A 19,052-nucleotide genomic window follows, 5' to 3' on the forward strand; every position below is an offset into this window, starting at 1 on the left:
TCCATTCAATGTGGATTATGATGTGCAACACACTGGACTGAACAAGAATTACAACTCTTTGTACATGACTCTGTTCTTGATGGCAGTAATACTGCATCAAAAGAGGTGTGTGTGTGTGTGTGTATGTGTGTGTGTGTGTGTGTGTGTGTGTGTTACAGACAGAACCACTGAGGCAAGGTAGCCAGTGTAGCAGTACCACTGTGTGGAGGTCAATTAACCACACATTACACGGTTCACATGTACTTTTGATGTGAACCATAATATTAAGCGAAGAAGACCATAATGGCAAAGTGCAGACAGATAACACATGGCTCACCATTTAAAGTAGAAACACCTTAAAAATAATTGCAAGACCCCAGATGACCTGCTTTTTTTCAGGGACATCAGATTTCATCACATTTGATCAACAGTAAGAGTGAAAGCACAACTTTCTAGCTGCTGCTATTTGAGTAAATACAGTACCACACTGAAAAAAGTAAAAAAGTGAAAATATAGCCTATGCTAAGGTACAAAATTGAGATAAAATTAGTTTGTTTCCGGAAACAAAGGCAAATAATTATTGATTATGCGACTAACAATCGTGATCTCAATATTTAGCAAAATAATCAGCATTATCAGTTTTGCTATAATCATGCAGCCCTAGCTCTAAGACCTGCCAAAATATCCTATGGCAACCCTATCATGATCTAACCCACCAATCAGCCAGCCAATAAAGAAATCATGATGTAACATGACCCTGGAGGAACTCCACCCTGTCACTAGGCAAGTGGGTGTCTGAGATCACTTTTCTAAAGCCATATCAGGAAATCACCTCTCTAAAGTCCTATCAGCACTATGCAGTAAGTAGAAAAAGTGTTCCCTTTAAAAAGTAGCCTATATCAGCAGCACACAGGAAGGAAATTACACTGGTGTGGAAGTATATTTTATGATCTGTTATCAAGATCAGACAGTTAATTTCTCGGTACGTTGTTAGACATGATATACAAAGATAGTCTGCTTCAAAGTTATCATGTGAAAAGAATTGCTTTATGAGAATATAAAGCACCGGACAAAACCTAAAAGCATAACAAATCAGGCAGTATGATACTAAACTGTACTGTGTCGACTTGTAATGAAAAGAACTCAGCCAGACTGTACTGTGTGACAATGCTGAATTATACTGTGTAAGTGTACTTTCTTCTTCTTAGAAACTCACAAGAAGTCAAGGCATTAAAGGATAAGGCTGGTGTTTTTTAATGCATTGCTTACCGTCAACAAATCCTATGAAAATAACAAAATCAGCAATGATTTTGTTTTGCCAACAAGTCTCATCCATGTAGCCGGTGCCCAATGAAGCCATGTCCCAGCAGCCATAGAACTCCATTGTATTAAAAAAACGATTAAAAACACGTCAAAGAGCCATGCTGTTGCTCTGGGCAGCATAGTTCATCATCGTGATGCACCGGGCCAGCCGAATTTTCCCTCAAACAACTTAATAAGCCGGCTGTAAACACTTTGTGATCTCAGGAAAGTAGTTCCGTAGCACCGAAAATAGTCCCCGGCCTAATGAAGAATTTGTTCCCATTTGAATCTGATTTGGTAATAACTAAACAGCCTGACTTTTCGTGGTAACAGTTAGTGATTTTTAAAATTTAAACTATGTCTTTGTGAGCTGTATTTCAAGGTGTTTAGCAAGTAGAGCAAACGTATTGTTGATTTTGTTATTTTCATAGGATTTGTTGACGTAAGCAATGCATTAAAAAAGACCAGTGTTATCCTTTAAGCACTGCACTTACAGCTGCTTGAGTGAAGGATATATCCTTATATCAGCGTGTTTGCTGCTCACATGACTGATTCACAAACACACACACAAACGCATATGCAGACATGCTCACAATCAGACATATAGACTACACACAAATCCATTCACAACTGCAAAACTAACATACACTCACATAAAGAGAAACATGGCATGCTCACACACACCCACATGCACACAAATAATACAAAACTCACATCCACTGACACAAACACACCCACACGTGTCGGACACACACACACACACACACAAACACACACTCTTGTGCATTTACACAGTAACAAGGACTCAAGTTCACAGAGTCCATGGTCATTTCAGCTACTGCCTGCCTCCACCCAAGCTTTTCTTTGATAACTCAACAATGACATCACTCTCTCTCCTCTGTAAAAGGCCTCTCTTCACACTGACACACTGAATTCATTTGACACACCTCAAGCTTATCTTTCCACTGTGTTATTCACTGGGCATATGTTTTCATGTAACCCTACAAACTTACTGTGACTGACTGATTCCTCATCGTCAGGAGTCACAATGCTAAACGGTGGCCAGTCATGATAGGGGAGAAATGTAGCTTGAAGCTAATGCACTCAATGTGATCCATGACACAGAGCCTTGGTTAAGGCCCTGAATATGCAGCGCATTTTTAAATAGTAGTCTTTAAATAGATGTTGTTCCCTATGGATTCATCCCCTGGTGAATGGACAATGCAATGCTCAACTTCCTCTCTACCCAACTTCCCTCTTTTCATGTGCCTCCTTCCTTTCCACTCTATTACTCTCCATCTCTCTTACCCACCGCTTCTCATGACTTCCTTTGACAGCACATTTCTGTACAGTAACTGACAAATACACATGGGGCAAAGGGGCACAAGGCATCTTAACATCAAATCAGATCGCAGCTGGCAGTTAGCTGCAATCAAATGTCATGCCCCCTATCTCTTTAATACTTTACAGGCTTTTATTTTATCAGATCCAGTAGAGGTCTTTGGTCATCTGATAATACCAAAAGTAGAGGGAAACCTATCCAGGAGAGAGACACAGACAAGGGAAATTTCTATTCTTTTCAGCTCGAGAGCCCTCTGGGTCAAACTGGCTGCTAGTCATCATCCGGCTGGGTGCTACTCATCAGTGGTGGATGTGGTGAGATATTCCCTTGCTGTGAAAATTGCTTTGAACACAGAAGGGCACTACAACACAATGAAGTCCATTATTTGGTGATGTCAGATGCTGTGGCAGTTGAGCCGGCTATGCAAACAGGCTATTTGAATACCAATTCCATGTCTGTTCCCAGGGTGGCCGAATAGATGGTTGCGACAACCACATGACAGTGGTTTCAAATGTCACCAGAGCTCAGCCAACTCGGCCAACAGGACCACAGCTTATCTTTCCAGAGGCATGAGACATGGAGATAATACACAGTGTCAAAAGTAAAACGTTTTCTGGGAATTTCTGGAATGGAAGTTTAAGAGTGGCATTGATATGGAAATACTGACTGAGCCACTGAACAGAAAAGAGATCAGGTGCCACATGAATCCAGTACAGTAACATGAGAGCAAAGCTACTCATCTGAAAAACAGAGAAGCTTAGACACTCTCACCTTTTATTTACAGGGCTTTGCTCTGGAAATTACCCATCATGACAGAGAATAACAGCCACTCTGAATAGAAGCTTGCAGTGTTTAAAGCAGGTCACAAGTGGTGATTGAGAATGACTCAGCACTGTTTGTGCAGAGAACCTGAAAGCAAACTTTCATCCTAAAGACACAGTACATACTCTCTCACACACATTCATTCACAGTCAACTCTCATGTCTAATCCCAAGGATATAAGGACCCTATAGAAAACCACATGACTCAAGGGCTTGGAGGATTATTGAATGAGCCTTCACGGAGGGTTTTAAGGAGAGTGACCCCTGGGACCTGGTATACCACAAGCTCAATGCAGTTACCTGATGCTAATGAGAGACACAAGGGAACAAGATGAAGTGAGGCCACATATGCCTCTCATGTAAAAAGATATGAGCCACAATGGCAGCTGACAAGCTGGCAAAGCGCAGAGACCCAGTGAGGCATGCTGATATGTCATGTTCCTGCTCTCAAGCTAGTAAGGTAGGTATGTACCTCAAAGATATTCTCTCATTAGAAAAATAATGATGATCACAATGGGGAGAAATGGGCTTCTGACATAACTAGACCTTATTCCACTTATGTACAAAATCACCCATTCCTTTTTAAAGATTATGTTTTGGGTATTTCTGCTTTATTGGTCAGTCATAGAGAGACAGGAAACATGGGAGAGAGAGGGATCTTGAAGAAGGCCATAGGGCCGAAACGTCATCAAATAAAGAATGGTTTGTATGGAGTGTGCAACACACTTTTTCTTGATTTCTCCTGTCTACTTCCAGTGATCAGCACCTCTCAATAATTTTGGTGTACATTTCCTTTTCTACTATAGAGAGAGCGAGGGATGTGACAAAGGTCCTAGGCCAGATTTGAACACAGGACGTTGTATTTACATGGTATGCCCCTTAGCCAACTGAGCAATCAGGACATCCCCAAAATCATCCATTTCATGCATCTACTCAAGTTAAGCACATTATCATGCTTCAGCAAAGCTGTGGATTGTCACATAAGATATGAGTAGATGGTTGGTACTTATATAAAAGCAATCTCATCAGATTTCAGACATTTCAGCACCTACTCATTGAGTCTTGACAATGAATGCCATCATCAAGCGAATGATTCAAAACTACACACATCTGGTGCTCCCAATCAACCTGCATTGTGTTCATAACGACACCTGTGTAAACACACCATTCATACCGAAAGAACAGAAGGACTGAAAAGAAGGACTGACTGAACCAAAATACTCCTAAACACTCAAACACACACCAAACATTCAACCCATTCAATATATAAATGTAACTGTTTTCTCGTCAAAGTAAAGACAGAGAATATCAATTGCGTATGCAGTCCAGTTGTCCAAATGTAGCACCAGAATACCACCAACCTGGGCACTAATATTGCCAGGGTTGGGGGTTTAGTGTTAAAAGTCTCCACCAAATGACTGATATTGTAGCTCTGTGTAGTTCAATGGGTAGACCATGAGACTAATGAACAGTGAAACTTTTGTCATTTGCAAAGTAGAGCCCTCTCATAATTTTTATGGCGTAACACTATGGGGGGCAAACTTCTCTTTCTTTTGAAAAATTCAACTTTAATGTTTTATTTCAAAGCATTTCAAACTAATCACTCACATTTCCTCCACTTTCCACATGTCAGGGCATCTGAGGTCCTGTGTCTGCACACTGCTACACATACAGCCATTCCCAGCCCTTAAAAATCTGTAGTCTTACCAAGGTAAAGATAGGACTGATAAGCGTGGCTAAGTATAGCTTTAATGATAGACCACATACAGAGAGAGAACGGTGCCTAAGAGGGCACGGAGGATCAGGCAGAAGTCAAAGTCACATCAACCCCATAGGCCCTGCACACTCCACCACAACACGCGCACACACTTACATGCACAAAACCATGACCACAATGCAGCATCCTGAATGATGTCATCTCTGGGCCTTGTAATTACTCTGCTGTTAAACCATTTCCATTGATTTTAGCTATATTCAGTAGAGGGGAAACACACATGTGCAAACAGAAAGAGAGAGGGGGAGATAGAGAGAGGGAGAAAGAGAGATGTGACATGTCTGTTTTGCTTTAATACATGAGATAACACACACAGGCGTACACACAATCAACATCACATATGCCAACAACATACATACAACATACAACAACATATGTGGCAGAAAAGATAACTGCAGAAACCCACATTTGTGACAGTCTGAAGAACTATTTAGCCACTCACCTTACTCTCCTCCACTGACTCCCTCTCTCAGTCTGTGATTCCTGGCACTATGTTATACAATATAATGACTCAACGCTTCTCTGTGCCGTAAGCTGTTGCTTTTAGCATTGTGTGAGCACACTTTAACATCTTATCTGCTGGCCTAAAGTGTCTTCAGGGGCACTACAGTCTCTTGGAATGACAACTATGCACTTGCACACACACAGGCCATGACAGAGTAATGTGTATCCTCACACACAGCTAGATTCCAAAAAACATTAACCCTGATGGTTAGGGCGCACATATGCAGACACATATGCAGACAGCCAGACAGACACACACACAGTCTGGAAAAGTCCCTTGCATATTAGCTGCGATTTGGGGGGTCTTTCACAGTCAGACCCACATTGGAGACACTCAGCTGTTGTTGGGGGAATCGTATCGTAAACACACCCCCAGCCAAGGTGGCGCTTGCCAACAGGTGCCTGCAGGAACACACACATGGATCTGTGTTTGTGTGTGTATGTGTGTAGCCAACCCCACCCATACATAGGAACACCACAGGAGTGTCCATCTCACTTACACTGAGGAGTGTCAGGGCAATCCTTCATGCCGTATCCTAATGTGTACAGGGGGCGTTGATGCCAGGGTGCTTTGCACTGTCTGGGTCGCAGTAAGTCATAGCCTAAAATGGCAAACAGACAGTGTTAAAGACTTGACTGACATCAACTTCAGCCATAGTATGAAAATATGAACATGTAGAGCTGCACTGTATGGTATAAAAGTGCCGGTTAGATTTGAACTCCTGTCTATCAGATCTAACTATGATATCAGTGGAGCATGAAACCGTGTGGATTATCTTTCGTGTTACTTTAATCCTGACATGTAGGCTACATAACAGACACACATTTCAATAGTATATTCAAGCATGATAGACTTAGATGTGTGTTTCCCTCAAGGATTAACTATTTGAGAACACAGAAAGACTAGGCCTCATGTTTTTTTAATCATGTTCTGAGCAACAACATCATTCTCCAATGTCCTCACATTCTGAGTATATAAGCACACTCTCTGTAAAGTACTGAGTTTATTATATAATTAGTAAGGCCCTTTTTATAGGCTTATTACATAAAGACCTGGCCATGCCCATTCATGGTACAGTGACTTTTTCAGGGCATGTTGTGATTCTCTGGGGTGATGTTGTGACGTTAGAAAACATGACCTATCTCTCCACTGGACAGCAGGGAGCAAGAGTGAGTATGTTGGCTTAACTACTGGCCTCAGGATGCTGGGGAAGATGAAAGCAACCTCATCCTAGGATACTATTAGCTAGGCTATCTGTTGTTGTTGTTGTTGTTGTTGTTGTTGTTTTAAATCATAGTATAATGTAAATAACACCTCATATTTTGCACCCGCAAAATAAGGAGACTTATTAGGTTATGAAGGCGTTAATTAGAACCACACAGTAACACTCATTGCTTTCATCATTTCACAATCATATAAGATGACTTGTATAACCTTATAATAACAGGTCAATAGGATTGATTCATGATCTTACCTGTATTATGCCGTTAAAGTATATTTACAGCCATGACAATGGTCCACCACACAGTCCACTTGTTCCGTCTTTTGGTTGCAAAAGGCAACCTGTCCTAAAGTGAGCTGCCAAGTAAAAGCAATCTTCCACTTGCCATTGTAAACAGTCCCACTATGTTTTGAGTGTTGAGGAGCGCGATAGCCAACAGTCACATAAGTTAATATGGCCTAGCTGATGGAATGAAAAGCTTAGTATCAAATCCGTATTCTGTAGATCAAAAAGCTCAACCAAGTCCGTAACAGGTTTCTTACGACGGGCCAATTTGCGGAAAAATAAATACAGAAAACGCTGGAAATCCCCCCTCGCATTTACATGAAATGCTTTCAGTATTGTAGCCTGCAGCTATCACTGGTCCGTTACACTGTCAACACCGACCGACTGGTACAGTGTAACGACTGAAACAACGGTCAGAAGCAACAGACGAGCGTAACCATACAACGTACCCGGGCGCGTAAATCCGAAATAGTCTCTCAAAACAATGCCTCTTCTTTCTACAAAACTAACCTGTAAACTCGCCATAAGCTGTCCATACATATGATAGACTGAATTTCCACAGGACAGACTTGCGTGACAGTTTGTCATTCCCACATCCTCCACTCGCTTCCAAAGGGGCGGAGCCATGTCACCTGGGTTACAATCATAGGCTTGTGGGTGACATTGCTGATCTCAAACCGTGGGATTGCACGTGAATTTGTCGACATCTACATAAGTATCAACTGTATGGAGGATAAGCTTTTACGAGTCTTAATGTATTTCTTTGGTTTGTTTTCATCACATTCAAGTCAAGCCATATTTGAATATCATGCAAATTCCGGCCCTCCCACTAGCCGTTGGCGTGACGTCAGACTGGCCTAAGCTCTGTGCGCGCTACATTAATTCATAGTTGTAGTCACATGATGTTACATGCATTTCCTACCAGTATGCTTATATAAATACAACTCATTTGCTGTGGCTGTCATTTGATTAGAATCACCTATGAATTTTTTTACAAACATCTTATTTTCCCACCAAGATGGCCGTGTGATGATGTAGCCTAACAGAATATTATGAATAATAATAGCAAGAATAAGCATGGGACAAAAGCTCGTTTGGTTGGCTACTCATCCTGGTATTGTTCTGTTACTCATCATTCATCTTTACACAGTCTGCTTCATAGTCTGCTTTATAGTCTGCTTCCTACATCCTGCAGAAGCTGCTCAGGCTGTGTGATGCTGTAAATGGGCCAATGAACCCCTCAAGGCTCTCTCAATCACTTTAACACACACTGACAAACATACACGGCACCACTTTTTCAGGTAATTATGTTTTCTTGCCGCTCCATTTACTTCCAGACTTTGCCTCCTTGCTCGGAGAAAGTTTTTTAAACCAGTCATCAAATATTTATCTGTTGAGAAAACTGGGTCAAGTATCCAAAACCCGAAATAAAAATGTTTCCAAAATGAAGGCTTCCATTCTGGCGGGGAAACAGATGAATACACTATTCAGACGTCTTGCTTCACATCTTAGGATTTTACTTGTAACTTAGGCCTATTTTGGAATTGGTCTATACCCTGTGCTACATGCTGAAATTGTCATTAACCAATATGACCACTAGGGAGCAGTCTCTTCTTTAATATTGCCAGTAGTAGCTCTCGCAATTTTCTTAAAGGTGTCCTTCATCTACACAAATTCACATTTTCTCCTACATTTGTGTGTGTGCTTGTGTGTGCATGTGTGAGACAGAGAGAGAGAGAGAGGGAAACCATGTGTTCTCTCTGGCCTATAAATCTGTCTGTGGACCGATGCCAATGTCAATGAGAACCACTCTTCACTTATCCGTCCTCTCTCTCTCTCTCTCTCTCTCTCTCTCTCTCTCTCTCTCTCTCTTCTCTCTCTCTCTCTCTCTCTTTTGCTTTCTCTCTCTCTCTCTCTCTCTCTCTCTTTTGCTTTCTCTCTCTCTCGCTTTCAATTATAAGTACAGCTCTCATGTACTTTTTCCTATATTCCATATATGCAACATTTACACCGTGTCTTAAGCTAACTTTGCATTCAAATTTGTGTGCACCAAAGACTGACCCACACCTGTGAAGTAGTCAACTGTGATATCAACAGGGAACTAATGTGAAGAAAAGACAGAGGGAGGGGGGGTAGCCTACAAAACTCAGAGACAGGGAAAGGTAGAGAAAGCGGAGAGGAGGGGCAGATAAGGCAAGAATGTAAAAATAGATGGATCAAATGAAAAGAAAAAGTAAAGACTGCTGAAGAAGGCTGTAAAAAGAATACACCCTCACAGGAGCTGGTGAGACGGAGAGAAAAAGGCATGTAGCTGCAACGAGGAGAAGAAGGGGGAAGAAGAACAAGGGAATAACAACAGAGGAGAAGAGTGACAGAGGCCCTGGTAAGACTTTTTTTTTTCAAGCTGTCAGGGGGATGGAAAATGACTTGTTAGACTGTAATGACTTCCTCAACTGAAAGCTGAATGTCCCCCCTATGTAATTCAACCCCCTATTTCCACTGTGATGGAAAAATGATGTTTTCTTATGACTCAATGAGCGGCATTGTTTCCTGCTGCATTATTGGAATGACTGGAAATACAGAAACAGTGAGCAAATGACACCAAATATGCCGCACTGGAGGAAGAGAAATGAGGAAAATATGCATCTATTATCTGAGCAAGATCTGGGGAAATTGATATTCCTACAGTGCTATTTTTTCTAGTTTCACCTCAAAAGTAACAGATGTCACGAAATGTAAAGGCGCAGGATTGATGCCATTGGAAATAGGTAAAAATATGAATGTTATTTTTTATTTCGGTCTCATATGTGATTTACAGAGATAGTCAGAACAGGTACTGTAGTTTGCAAAATCCTTGGTGATTTAGTCCGGTGTAATGTGTTCCTCCTGCAGGACAAGCTAGTCAAGAGACGTCTCAACCATGAACCTGAGCTTGACCTTTGCCTTCTTTCTGCTCCCGAGTCTTCACACTGCCACAACCATGGTGAGTGTAACTTTGTATGAATTGTGGGTATTGTAGATTCGACTGCCCACCATAGGATACATAGTTATCTCTGGGTATGAGAACAATAATACAGAATATAAGCACAAACTAGTCAGCGACAAAGTAACACGTCTGTGTTAAAAGATCATATTATTTTTTTATGACCTGACAATTTTTTTATGACCTGGCTGGGAGATAATTGTAATTAAACGATACATGAATAACATCAATAACAGATAATTCAGGTATTTTATGGCCATTTCGAGTGCACTCAGGAATTATCAACAGCGAATGTACACAATCTCTCATCTGTTTGCTGCTGCAGTGATCAGGTTGTTTGCTCAAAGGTGTTAAATAGCATTTTGCTGAGTTAAGGGAGTGAGGCTCCAGTATTTTGGGTCAGAAATGCACCTGTTTCTCATCTGATCTGGGAGGACTTTCGGGGCAGATGTGGGCCTGGCGCTGACTACAAAGTTCCTAGAAATGTTAGCTTGGAATTGAGGCACATAAGAAGAGATGGATGTGGGGGAGAAGGCATACTAACCTCTTTATACTAACCTCATGTTATGTTTCATATCATTTACAGTAAAATGGCTTAGAAGTTGACATTTTTTGTAGATTTTTAGATCACAAGTTCATATTGAGCGTCGGACCCAAATGAAAAATCTTGTCTCTTGACCTGTGATGCTCATGAAAACAGAAATGACTGTCATATGGGGACCCGCCAGAAGTAGGCCCGCAAATCATTTTGGTTCATGATCCCAAGTTTAAGATAATAGGTTTAAGATGAAAGACAATTTTATACCTGATCATGGTGAACATGATGGGGAACTTTCAGCTAGTGGCACAATGGCGTGTAAGGGCATTATACTTGTACTTTTGCATGAAAGAACAGACAGTGAAGAGTAAAACACATGTGCCAAGAACAAAGTCTTGTCATTCCAAAGTAGAGGGTGTTTTTACAAGTCTCTCCCAGACTCTCAACTGACTACATTTATTTTTGACACTGTTTGGGTTTTAATTAAAGATACTCTCTCTCTCTCTCTCTCTCTCTCTCTCTCTCTCTCTCTCTCTCTCTCTCTCTCTCTCTCTCTCTCTCTCTCTCTCTTTCTGGCTGGGTCAGGGAGGCAGAGCCCAGCGCAGACAGAGACAAGCTGAGGAGAGCCTGAGACCGTACATTGGCAGAGTGGAGCCAGGTGAGACTTATAGTGCTGCAGTGGAATGTCATTTTAGAATAGCATATCAGGGCTCCAGTCAAGACCACCTTATCTTAGTCAAGACTGAGACCAGAGCAAACTGAGTCCTATTCAAGACAAGACCAAAATATTCTATATATAGTGTCTTTCTCAATTTATGACCAATCAACACCAAATTTGGTGCACAGCTTTATGGGTCCCAGCTACTAATCAACTAAACAGCACAAAACTTTGTAAAAAAAAAAAAAAAAAAAAAATGGATGGAATTCTCTTAATGCGGTGACTGAAATTGCATGAAATTCAGTACACATGCTCATTTACTAGTTTAATAAGAAGTTTGGTCTTGATTGGTAAAAGTAGACACAGTCAACAAATAGCAACTTGTAGATCAAACTGCATTTGCAAAATCAGTGTGAAGCTTACCAGCTTACCTTATCTGGAAAGGCATTTCAAACGTCTAACAAATTTCATGCAATTTTCCCAAAGAAAGGCGCTGTAGTGACATTTCAGATTTTGAAAGGCCATACAGTAGCTCACATGAAATATGTCTGATTAGCACCAAACTTGGTAACCAATAATACAAATAAACATGAATAATGAAGAGAATGCAGATAAGTCAAATACACTTTCTTAATTGTGCCCAGTTATGTGAGTATCCTTCATATATGCAATTAAAGACATTTAACTGCAAATTAGGTGCGACATTTGGAATGTATGACACCATGAACCCAGGCTCATTTATCTTTACATGAGACACATTTTACATCATAAAAAGCACTTTTTGCATTAAGTAATTAATAATTCACACAAAATGTATTGACCCCTATCATCATGTTAAGGTTTTGAATGCAAAAATCTGTAATCTATGAAAAACAAACAAGAACTAGGCTATCTCCCACAACGTGCCTATTTCTCCATGTTGGGGCACATATGTGCGCAACATGTGTTTGGACCAATAATTCAATGTATAGCAATGATTCAAAATCTGTCCATTGTCTCATCTTGGAACTTTTCCACCAACTCTCACTCCACCTTCCCTCCCTTTCTCCAGTTTTCTTTACTTTTATTTCTCCAACCCAGCATTTCTTTCATTTTTTCATCACTCTTTCTGCCTTTACATAAACAGTACATTCTGAGACAATTTAAATGGTGCTCCCATCTAGAGCAACTGAATAAGTGATCATATCATCACTCAGTGGTATAAAATCAGTCTAAGGAAAAGCAGGAGCTATAGAACTAGAAAACAGAAAAATGATACCAAGGGTTTTTCCTCCATGTTTCAGAAAAGCTATGTGAGCTCCTTAAGTGCCATAGTCCAGTTGGATCTTGGTGCCAGGTGGTTCAGGAAAATGGAGTCCTCGTCCCAAAGTGTGTGTGTCCTCAGTCCTGTCCACGGTAAAGACACTTTAAAAAACACTATTTCAGCCAACCCACAGTCCTTTTGGGTTTTGAACAACCTGTGTGCTTGTGGTTATAAAGTTATAATCAATCAAAAGCATGTTCTTGTTTTTAACTATGAATGTGCATCACTCATTGTCTTTGGATTTGTAAATGTCACTGTCAATTTAACTTTAAGGGAAACGTATTTAACTGAAGACATGAATTCTGGAGTTTGTTAATAAAATGCAGTAGTATATTGTGAATCCAGCTGTGTACACAGTATGATACACACAATTTGGCATGTGGGTACTTGCTGCTGTATTCAGGCAGAGGGCACCAGTGTGCAGTGTTCTGGGGAAAACCTATGGGAATGAGTGTCTGCTACATAAAGAAGCCTGCAGAAAGAAACGCCGCACTGGACTGGCCCACATAGGACCCTGTCTGGGTAAACAAACACACACACACACACACACACACACATAGACACACACACACTGGACATTACAAACAATATGCTTTGTACACTGAATCCTTCCAATTAGTGCAGTTATCACTGTGCATCAGTTCCCAAGGCTAACTGCACAGAGGAGGAGTTCGGCCAGTTCCCATACCGTCTTCTGGACTGGTTTCTACTGCTGAGTCGGATGGGAGAGTCATACGCACCTGCCGCCCCGCCCCAGAGCTGCCTCAGCCACAGCCACAGAGCACAACTGGCACAGGTAGCTGACAGAGATGCTTCACACTTGAACTGAATCAAGTGAGCCTGAGATCAAGCTGTGACTCTCTGGGAGACACAAAGTTTGAAATGAGCTTGAACTCCATGAAAGGCTGAAAGACACCAAAACTCTGCATCCATGCTGGAACTTTGATGTTGGTGTAAATAGGGTGGAGGTGGAGCGTTAAAATGACAGCAAAGGGGAGAAAATTATTATAGAGTAATAAACATGATTAATGGTCCATGATGATGTCAACCAAGGATGATGCAAACTGAATCAATATCTATGACAAAATGTAATGCTAAAGAAACTATAAACCAGACAAAAAAAATATCAAGGGATCACTTCCATTCCCTGTGTAACTTAATGTTGAGCATCATTGGGTTGTTTCTGACACCAGACACCCTCATCATGGTAGTATACAAACTATGCTTCATGGATTTTCTAGCAAGAAATCAATGTTAACAACCTAAGTGGCAAGTTCTTGTGTTGCTCACGGTGTGGTCATCCACAGAATGAAATAGGGGTTCTCAAGAACACCATAAATAGGGCTTGGTCAATAATCACTAAATTATTCAATAAGAGGATGAATGGAGGGGTAACTCAATATGATCCTGACAGCCACCTTGACCTCCTGCCCTCAAATGAATGAGAGGAAAACTCATGGAATATGATGTTATTGTCTCAAAATCTTTTTTTTTTTTTTTTTTAAATAATGAGTAAACAATTCCTTGTACTATTTAATGACATAATGACAAATTATGATGTTTTAAAACTCTTGTTATGGTACTTAATTCTCATGCAAAACTATCTGCATTCTTCCTTTATGAAGCATAGTTTTTCTACTGATATGGACTCTAGGGTGGACAAAAATAGAATAGATTGGCAGATAAAAGAACAGAACATAATAGAAAGCAACATAAGGGTGAACAAAACAATTCAATAAAATTAAATGTACCACAAAAAACTGTAAACAAATAAGGAAATATGGAAACATCTGTATCCTCCAAATATTCCCTCTCTTTTCCATTGTTTTCTCTCTCTCTCTCTCTCTCTCTCTCTCTCTCTCTCTCTCTCTCTCTCTCTCTAGCGGAAGTTTGCCTTACTGGACAGGAACAAGGATGGGAAGTTGAGTCACAGGGACCTGAGGAAGCTGCGTTACAAGAGGATGCCTCTGGAGCACTGTGCTACACCCTTCTTTCAGTCAGTCCCACTGAAACATCCCCTAGAGCTGCTGACACTACACGGCTGCTGTCAGGAGTTCAGCTGTTGAATAATAGAAGCCGTGATCTGATGATTAGTTGTCTTAGATTTGACTGAATTTAGTGTTGTCCTTTATTCTCTCTTAGGCCTGTCCCCTCTTGGTTGATTAGTCAAGTTTTAATTGTATTTTTATATATTGCATAAGCTATTTCCTGGAAATATATAAGCATGTCTCATCATAGTACATGGCATCAGACAGCATTCACAAATATGAACTGGTCTTACTTGATAAACAATAGATTTAAAGTCCATTTCCAGGATTGCATGTGTTTGCAGGGGTTCAGTAGTATGTTAGAAAACAATTACAGATTTGACGATTAAACAGCCTCATCGATGAGTTGATGAAGTCCTGTTAACCATAAAGTGACTTCTTAACCTAGTGATTTCTTAACCTAAAGACTTTGCTAGCCTCTTCATCAAGTCACATCCTTCTTGTTCTTGCGTAACTACAACCCCATGTTCCTCAATCAAGTTCACAATTTGAACCTGATAAACAGCCTATATGTAAAAGCAGGATCATAGCCATGATTGCAAGGTTTTCCTCATACAATCAGGGTGCTGCAGGAAGCTTTTCTCCAAAAGGTCAGCATTCCAGGAGTTGAGAAACATTGCTTCAGTTTCCCATTGATGTCCATGCATTTTTTTTATTTTTTTTTACATTTTACAGTGCGTTTATGTTTTCATTGCTTGTTGGTCCTCAGGTGATGCACGTTTTCCAGAGTGGAAAACAAAGTTATTTGTCAATTACAGCAAAAACAACAACAAATTTTTAAAATTGGAGATGATCTGCCAAACACTGAATATTGGATCAGAGGCGATTCTGTTTCATGCAGTATGTTGTTTTTCAGCTAATTGGTGAAGCATAAAGGGTTAATAATGTCTCACCCTGTGATGCCTTTCGCCCCCGCTCTATGACCATGTCGCACCTCCCACCATGCTGTTCTCTCTGCACGCCATCCATCCATTCATCCTCTGTGCCAATCCCCCCTTCCTGTGTCCGCCTCCCCTCCTAACTCTCACTACCACACCATCTCTCCATCATCTTGCTCCTCCTCCATATTTAAGCACTTCAGTTCCCCTTCCTTACTTCCTTCCTTCCTTCCTTCCTTGGTGCTTTCCTCTCTTCTTTCCTACCAATGGGCTCACCCTCAGCCTCCCTCTCTGTCAATCCCTCCATCTTTCTCACTCTCCCTCCCTCTTCATCCCTCTCTCACTCTTTCGTCCCTCCCCCCCGCCCCTCTCTCTCACACACTATCTGTCTCCCTCACTCTCTCTCTGCCGTCCCCACCCCCACCCCACCCCTCTTCCTCTGCCAGTCTGCAGTGACAGGTTTTGTGGGAGTAGGGCTGGCTGTGTCAATGTCAACCCATTCCCAGCAATGATAATGTTTATTACCCACTGTGTGTCCCGCCGCCCATGGATTAGCACAAATTGAAGCAGTACCCTTCAGAGAAAACGCTGGGGTGGGCTGAAAGGCAGTGGCTGATGAAGAGCCCCAGTGCAGTTGTTCCCATACTTATGAATACGTCTTCATATGTCTGTGTGTGTCTATACAACTCAGTCTTTGTCTGTGCTTTAGTGTTTGCAAGGTTGTGTGCGTGGTTGTCTGTTGTCGTCAGTTTCCGAGGTCACCCATGCGCTGTATTGTGCTGTGTGTGCAGGTCATGTGACCATGACAGGAACAGGAAGGTGACCCTGCGTGAGTGGACGTCCTGTCTGGTGGATCGCTCCGAGGCCTGGTTCTACCGCTTCATGTGTGAGTGACAACCTTTCCCCACCTTTCTCCACCCTCCTAACATGTTTCCCACTATTTTGCTTGGTTTAAAGGGGCTATACGTTTTTTGTTTTTTTTTAATATATATGTAATATAATTATTTATCTTAGGTTGCAACAAACTAGACAAAGGGGCTATAAGTAAGACGTTTACTGTCCCATAGCACAAAATTACCATAATATATCTGCTGGGGTTGGATAAGGTTGTTGACCAATAGGAATGACTCAACGATTACCTCGCCAGGTGTTGAGATTTCTGGTTTTCAAAACTCAGCACTCTGTTCTGGAAAAAAAACCCTACCCATTCAAGACACTCAATGCAGTTCCTACAGGTTTCTGGTGGAGGTTGATAAAGGTCATTGATTACTCAATGCCCCTTTAATTTTGTGTTTTTTACTAAATATTTCAAAAATACAACTGATTTTATAATATAAAATATTTATTGTGGGCAAATGTCTTTAGTTAGCAGATAATATCAATAATATTAAATAATGAGCTTCAACATCATGCAAGAAATATTTTTTTTAAATGGTAGATATCTCATTTTGGAATCAAACCCGTGCTGTTGGGAACTATTACAGAATAAATCTACTACTGTACCTCCTATTAATGTGGTTCAACAGCTTTGTGTGGGAAAGAAAGAGAATGAGCTACAAATACAGTACAGCCACTATGGAACTGTAATGAGAATTCCCTTAATCTCTCAAGTGAATCGTCTATTTTCCTTTACATTATGTTGACTTAGCAGTACCTGAAAGTGCAAGGCAAATTTTCATTTCTCTGTCATTTATATTACATGCCATTCAAAACCAAGGCTTTGTGTTTTGTGTTTTTTTCAACAGCAATGAGGATGGGTTCCCACAAACTGTGTCCTACGGCCATGGAGAGCAACCTTTGACATGAAAATGGTGATCACCTGCTCTCCCACTTTTCTGCTGTAAGCAACTCGCAACTCTCTGGAGACAATCTTAATGGAAGAGTTACCATGACCACCACCGTTATCATCGTCATCGTCGTCGTCGTCGCCGTCGTCATCGTCATCATCATCATCATCATCATCATCGCCAGTGGGATATTAGTGATTTATGACATCGTCCAATTTGAAAATCTGCTGGTTGTCTATGCAGTCATGTGTATAAATGGCTCAAATAAATGTCTTGGCGACCTGGCTGCCACTATTATTAATTACAGTTACTGGCTGTCCTTTGTAAGTTTGTGAGAGAGCAGGAGCAGGGACAATAGGCAGTATTAAAGGACCAAAAGACGTGGCATGCTTCAAGTAACCAATTAAAAGGGAGGATGACAGAGGTGAAGACAGACAGTGGGATGTAGAGAGATGGATGGAAGATATGGGAAACGAAGATAAGGAGGGGGGTGCTTAGTGTGAGAAGACGTGACTGGAGAAGAGACAGAGAGATAATGGGGGGGATGAAGCAGAGGAAAAAGTGTCATAATGCACTGGAGGAGAGCAATGGGAAGGAGAGGAGGAAAGTGACTGAAGGAGGGAGAGAGAAGTACAAAGTGTGTTTGTGAAAGGGGAAGAGGAGGTAATGCACTGTAAATGGGAGTTGAGAGTAATGGAGTAATGCATAAAAAATGGATCAGAAATGAGGGAAAGACTAAGAACGGAGAGTGAGAGGGGGAAGGGATGGCTGGGAAAGTGGGAGGAATTGAGGAGAGAGGAAATGCAGGAAAAAAAAGAGAGATTTTGATGCTGCAAAACATTTCAGTAAATAGCATCAAGCAGAATTTCTGAAATACTTGACCAAGCCAAGGTCAAAACTTGTGTAACACAAGCTTGCTGACTTTTTGTCTCTATGTACCATAATACACGCTGCTCTAGAAACTCTTGTTGCATCTTGTTTTTGTTTGCTTCTGTTGTGTGTATACATGCTCAAGTGCGTGTGTGCATGAGTTTATGTGTGTGTGCAAGTGTTGGTGCTCCAAGATCAATAGGAGGATGTGTGTGGCCTGGGGTGGGTGCTTTGGTATCACTGGTGTCTCTGGACTAATTAGCCTTCACATTTACTTTGCCTGAAGGATGAGGGGGAGAAAGAAAGACATTGGAAAGAAGAAGAAGAAAGGGAGAGAGATTTCAATATTCAATATGAGATGCAGCTGCAGACATGAGGCAAATTGCTTGCTCTACATGTGTCAAGCAAAAAAAGAAAGTGCATCATCCCAAGTATCAAAACAAGATTTCTTTTCCCATAACATCTCAGATTTTCACTCATAACTTTTGATGAAGAGGAATGGACCACTGGAGGGCTGCAAATCATCTGGGCGCGCTGAATGAAAAACAAGACTAAACAGGGGGGAAAAAAATGGAAAACAGGCTTGAAGACAGAAAGAAAGACATCTAAATGAAGAGATGCAGGAGCCCAACGTGAGACAATAACGGCAAGCGAGAGCCGGCTGTATTTGCTACTAATGATGAGTGACCTGCGGAACCGAGCTGTTAGCGCTGTCTCTCCGCTGTGCAAAAAAAAACAACAAAAAGGGTCTGTGAAT

The 19,052-nt window shown here is 41.2% G+C and overlaps 2 protein-coding genes across 2 annotated transcripts in view; one reads left to right on the forward strand and one right to left on the reverse strand.

Annotated features, from left to right (window-relative positions):
• The window catches only part of ccser2a (coiled-coil serine-rich protein 2a), a 49,020-nt gene extending 41,718 nt beyond the window's left edge, over window positions 1–7,302 (reverse strand). The window contains exons 1-2 of the mRNA XM_071520434.1: window positions 7,198–7,302; window positions 6,223–6,324 (exon numbers count right to left, since the gene is read on the reverse strand). The gene's annotated coding sequence lies outside the window, so the exon portion shown is untranslated. The remainder of the gene's footprint in view (window positions 1–6,222; window positions 6,325–7,197) is intronic.
• Window positions 7,303–10,150: 2,848 nt separating this feature from the next.
• On the forward strand, window positions 10,151–17,439 carry sparcl2 (SPARC-like 2). Its single transcript, XM_071520416.1, has 8 exons — window positions 10,151–10,213; window positions 11,337–11,409; window positions 12,693–12,804; window positions 13,116–13,234; window positions 13,354–13,508; window positions 14,596–14,708; window positions 16,430–16,524; window positions 17,384–17,439. Exons 1-8 carry the CDS (start codon window positions 10,151–10,153, stop codon window positions 17,437–17,439), a joined length of 786 nt encoding a protein of 261 aa, XP_071376517.1.
• Window positions 17,440–19,052: the final 1,613 nt, after the last annotated feature.

This window comes from Centroberyx affinis, unplaced genomic scaffold (assembly GCF_046629955.1).
Source record: "Centroberyx affinis isolate AG114_WGS23_722 - 3 ecotype Tasmania unplaced genomic scaffold, CSIRO-AGI_Caff_v1 ptg000801l_1, whole genome shotgun sequence".
NCBI lineage: Eukaryota > Metazoa > Chordata > Actinopteri > Beryciformes > Berycidae > Centroberyx > Centroberyx affinis.